The sequence below is a fragment of the Fonticula alba genome (assembly GCF_000388065.1).
Source record: "Fonticula alba strain ATCC 38817 unplaced genomic scaffold supercont2.10, whole genome shotgun sequence".
Lineage (NCBI taxonomy): Eukaryota > Rotosphaerida > Fonticulaceae > Fonticula > Fonticula alba.
Window position 1 is genome coordinate 459,014 of NW_009242980.1, and position 933 is coordinate 459,946.

The window sequence follows — 933 nt, forward strand, 5'->3', positions numbered from 1 at the left end:
GCCGGGTGCGCCGAGTGCACCGGGCCCGAGGAGGCGGACTGCGTGCGGTCGGCCAGGCCCTCCTCGCGCGGGCTGGCCCTCGGCCTGGGCATCGGGCTGGGCCTGCTAATGCTGCTGCTGCTGCTGGTGGCGCTGCTGGTCCTGCTGTGGCGGTACCGCCGGGCGGCCAAGTCCGGGGGCATGGACCGCATGGATGATGAGGACGCCACCGTGATGAACACCATCGTGGAGCTGTCCCTCCCGGGCAGCATCCTGGTGAGCATTGCCAATGACTTCGCCCCGCTGGACGAGCAGCTGGGCGCCGGGACCCAGGCGTCGGTGTTCGCGGCGCGCGCCGTCGGGGCCGGCATCTCCGACCGCCTGGGCTGCCCGGGCACGGTGGCCATCAAGCAGCTGAAGGCCGAGCGTCTGACCCCCACGCAGGTGACCCTCTTCCAGAACGAGGTGGCGCTGATGTGGCTGCTGCGCGGCGCGCCGAACATCGTCCGGCTGTACGGCTACAGCGAGCAGCCGCCGGCCATCGTGATGGAGCGCTTCGACACGGACCTGGCCACGCTGCTGCACTCGGGGGTGCCGCTCGAGCAGGCCACCATCCTGGACATCGCCCAGCAGTGGGCCTCCGGGCTGGAGGCCATGCACGCGCAGGGGATCGCCCACCGGGACCTGAAGCCGGGCAATGTGTTTGTGAGCCGGCGCCCGGATGGCTCCTGGACGGCGGCCCTCGGGGACCTGGGCACCTCGCGCAACCTCAACACCGACCGGTCGTCCACCCTGGTGAGCCAGGCGCCGGAGCTGAACGCCATGACGGCGCGGTACGCGGCGCCGGAGGTGCTGGCCACCTTCCACCGGAAGCGCCCGCTCGATTGCGAGCTCTTCCTCCCGGCGGACATCTACTCCGCGGCCATCATGCTGTGGGAGTGCCTCATGCGCACG

General features: G+C 71.4%; 1 protein-coding gene across 1 annotated transcript in view; it reads left to right on the forward strand.

Annotated features, from left to right (window-relative positions):
- The window catches only part of H696_05394 (TKL protein kinase), a gene marked incomplete at both ends in the record, with an annotated part of 7,413 nt that overhangs the window by 5,914 nt on the left and 566 nt on the right, over positions 1-933 (forward strand). The window contains one exon of the mRNA XM_009499233.1: positions 57-917. Coding sequence (XP_009497508.1) covers positions 57-917 — 861 coding nt within the window. The remainder of the gene's footprint in view (positions 1-56; positions 918-933) is intronic.